The sequence below is a fragment of the Atta cephalotes genome (assembly GCF_000143395.1).
Source record: "Atta cephalotes unplaced genomic scaffold scaffold00039, whole genome shotgun sequence".
Taxonomy (NCBI): Eukaryota; Metazoa; Arthropoda; class Insecta; order Hymenoptera; family Formicidae; genus Atta; species Atta cephalotes.
In genome coordinates, this window is record NW_012130103.1 from 616,480 (window position 1) to 620,185 (window position 3,706).

Consider the following 3,706-nt stretch of genomic DNA (forward strand, 5'->3'; position numbering starts at 1 on the left):
AGAGAGAGAGAGAGAGAGAAAGAGAAACACACAGGCACAGAATTTTCCGTTTTAGATTCAGTTTAACTTTCCGAACAATTAGAATTTTGTTAACTGCAGATTCACGTGCAATTATTTATATAACAATATTATTTTTAGAATCGCAATTTTGAAAGAAATTAAGGCTTCAGTAAGATTAATATGTTTCTAATTTTTTCTTCGCGATATATTAATGGTATACACTTTTATGCTTATTTCCATCAATGTAGATTAACTTTACTATCGATTCAATTCATTTTCTAATTCTTAGGATTAGAAGAAGATGAAAAATAAATTTTGAACTGAGATTAAAATTAATAATCTACATTAAAATTAATAATCTAGGAAAAAACTATTCTTAAATTAACACTAACGTGCTCATAAGCAAAAATATTCTATAATTTAGTTTCAAAGATCTTACAATTAGTCTTGATTTGATTAAATTTGTGTTGCAAGTATTATTTTGCATTCAAATAATTCAAGACTAAAAATCTTGCAGCAATATAATTCAATCAAATCAAAACTAAAATCTTTAAAACAGGATTAAAATATTTTTGTTTATATATGAAAATATTATTGTCGAAGACTAATTTTTTTTCTTGTATATATATATATATATATAGATGGAAACTGGCATTAAGATGCACTTCATAAATATGCACGCCGCGATGAGTTACATGGACGCTTTTAATTTAAAATTTCCTTCTTCTAACGAATGGCATTTTTTTTATTTGCACGTGGAGCTTAAAATTTTTATGACTTTTCATAAATAATCATAATTAATTACAAGTAATTTTTTTACGGCAACACCTTTCACTTGTAAAAAGTTAAATTTACTTTGAATCGCGATTAATTTAAATCTGTGGTTCTAATTTTAAATAAAAAAGGAAACATTTGCGCCCTGGGAGATACAACTATTCGTACGATGTGAGATATATAGTCGTATGTTCAAAGGTGAAAGAGATTATCCTTCTTCAAGTACCTTCCTGTGCATTCGAGAGTACATACAAGAGAGTTGTTCCGTTTATACGCTCTCGCATTGGTGCGCATCGAGCGGTCACACGAGCACTGCTCGAGCATCCTTCCGGACACTCCAGAGAGAAGCACGAGGGAGTTGCGCGTTTCCCCCTCTGTTATAATTCGGCCGTAAATTTTCATCGGATACGACCCTCTCTAACTTGATCATATGCCGACGAGGTGGTACACCACCTAGGGACCACCTAGTTCTTATCCGTTTCTTAAATCTAATTCAACAGCTACTCGTGCAAATAATATCAAAATAAACTCTGATCTTCTTTGTATAAACATTAAGCATTATTATGCGAAAATATCAAATGACACACGGAATCGATCGCGTTGGAATTATGTTCTACATATATCAATATTTAAATTGAAAAAATTATCTGTGCATGACTTTTGATATGCAATTGAATATAAAGGAAAAAAAAAAGAAATTTGTGAGACTAGATTCCGAACGAAAGAGGGAGAAAGGCGCAAGACGCTGCTCCGTTCTCTTCGAAATCGGACGGAGGAGGCAAAAAGAGAGGGCTCTTTTTGATTTTTTTTTCTTTTTTTCTTTTTCTTTTTGTTTCAAGACAGTCCCCGGGGTAGATCAGGCGGAATGTGTCGTCGTTACCCCGGGCTGGTCAGACCGTGTCAGACTGTGTCGCAGTCGCGCTGGAGGACGAGCGATAATCGAAAGCCAACTGTACCTCCGCACCGGGAATCCCGTCGGTACCCTGGGGACAAACACAGATCGACTCGTTAGCGTGTCTCTTCGTGACGACGACGGTGAGATGTAATCGAGTCAGCGAGTTAACTTGACGCCCGTATCTCGGACATGACTCGATCTCGGTACGTGACTGCGCAACGATCACAGGACTTGAGAAATCGCGAGTGACGTGAAACAGAGATTAAAAAAGATCGGCGATCGATCGAAATCACAATGTTTGATCGAATTCGCGAAAGAGTATCCCGCGAGTATCTCTCCTTTCCGTTGTGCGCTGATTGCGCAATCGAGAGTTCATTTGAAGCATTATTTGTCAAGGAATTCGATTGCCGTAGAGATCGACTTTAAATGTATAAAGAGAGAAATCTATCTCGGTAAAATATTTATCGAGAACGCCTCGAACGATCCGACCGCGAAACCGAGAGAAAATTATTGTTTGATGAAGGGCAAGATTGCCTCAGGATAATACTCGGTAAATCTTGAGATACATTGCTGAAAGATTTCGATAAACACGAGCAAAGCGAGGCGATATCGCACGTTAGATGGATCAGATTCGAACGGATAAATACTTGATAAAGCATAGGACTTACAGGCAATCCCGGATCTCCTCTTTCTCCCTTCGTTCCTGGCTCGCCCTGCGCACCCTGAAAGTACGAAGAAACATGACGGGCGATTTTGAGTAACTCGGCTCGCTCTCGTCGTTAAAAGAAAGCCAATGAGGATGAAACCGCGCTCGCGTTCTTTCGAATCTAATTTCGGTCGATTGATTGATATATTTCGGTTCGCGAGACGAGATAAGACGAGAGACGAGACACCGAGACACGGAAATAGAGCGTGTCCGAGAACGAGAAAAGTAATGATATAGTGAAAACGGGGTCATCCCGTAGATCGCTCACCTTCATGCCGTCTAATCCTGGTGATCCCTGAAAGGTAGAGGAAACCTCGTCAGATACACGACGTAGCCCATCGATAATATCGAGCGTGTAATATTGTCGACAGCGACTTAAAAACTATGTCGCGGAGGGAAACTTTTATTATTAGAGATCGCCCTTTTGACACCGTCGCTGCGCCCTCGAGTGTTTCAGGCAGGGATGTTCGAATCTCCAAAAGATCGATCTTCCCAAATGACAATAGCGATTTTAAACCGATCTGTTTGCGAAAAATTGATTTTTTTCAATCAAAAAGAGCCATTTAAAACCGATCTCTCTTTGTAAAGAATTGCTTATTTTCTTTTTAACAAAGAGGACTTTCGAAGAGGGATATTTTTGCAAAAAATCGCTTTTTAGCGAATCGATTTGGAGATCGCACATCCCTGGTTTCAGGATCGGTTCTCGGTTTAATTCTCGTTGTGCCGATCGATTCGCGTGAAAATTCCATCGGCTCGGCGAGAAAGAATATTTGCACAGCGCTGCTGTTTCGCTATATAAATATATATAGCTGCAACTCTCGATCGCGTTACGTCCGCCCCCTCGCAGTATCCCTGCGCGCGCGAGGAAGTTTCGAAACTCTCGTTCGGATTTTCAAATTAAGTTATAGTTGCGCTATATCGCGCTTGATGTGTCGGTACAGATATTGGCCGGGGATATTCGATCGGTTTTCGTTGTAACGAAATTGCGTTTCTATCGGATTCTGTACTCGCGCTCTTGTTACATCGAATATTCCCATACTTGGTAAATATTTGAGGTGTAACTGCGAATTTTTATTATGTATAATTTCATGATGGAGAGATTCCGAGCTATTTCTTAAAAACGATGTGCAAACATTTCTTTCGCGAATAAAACTCTCACTCGGCGAATGAATTAGATTTAGTCTCCGTTCTTTGGGCGTTTCAACTACGAAACTCATCTTCGCCCATCATCGCAAGATAATCTTCACCCCCGCTTTCGTATTATCAAAATTAATTCCGACACCGAGAGAGAGAGAGAGAGAGAGAGAGAGAGAGAGAGAGAGAAGAGAGAG

The 3,706-nt window shown here is 39.2% G+C and overlaps 1 protein-coding gene across 1 annotated transcript in view; it reads right to left on the reverse strand.

Annotated features, from left to right (window-relative positions):
- The window catches only part of LOC105622078 (collagen alpha chain CG42342), a 55,862-nt gene that overhangs the window by 6,019 nt on the left and 46,137 nt on the right, over positions 1-3,706 (reverse strand). The window contains exons 18-20 of the mRNA XM_012203512.1: positions 2,644-2,670; positions 2,338-2,391; positions 1,731-1,757 (exon numbers count right to left, since the gene is read on the reverse strand). Coding sequence (XP_012058902.1) covers positions 1,731-1,757; positions 2,338-2,391; positions 2,644-2,670 — 108 coding nt within the window. The remainder of the gene's footprint in view (positions 1-1,730; positions 1,758-2,337; positions 2,392-2,643; positions 2,671-3,706) is intronic.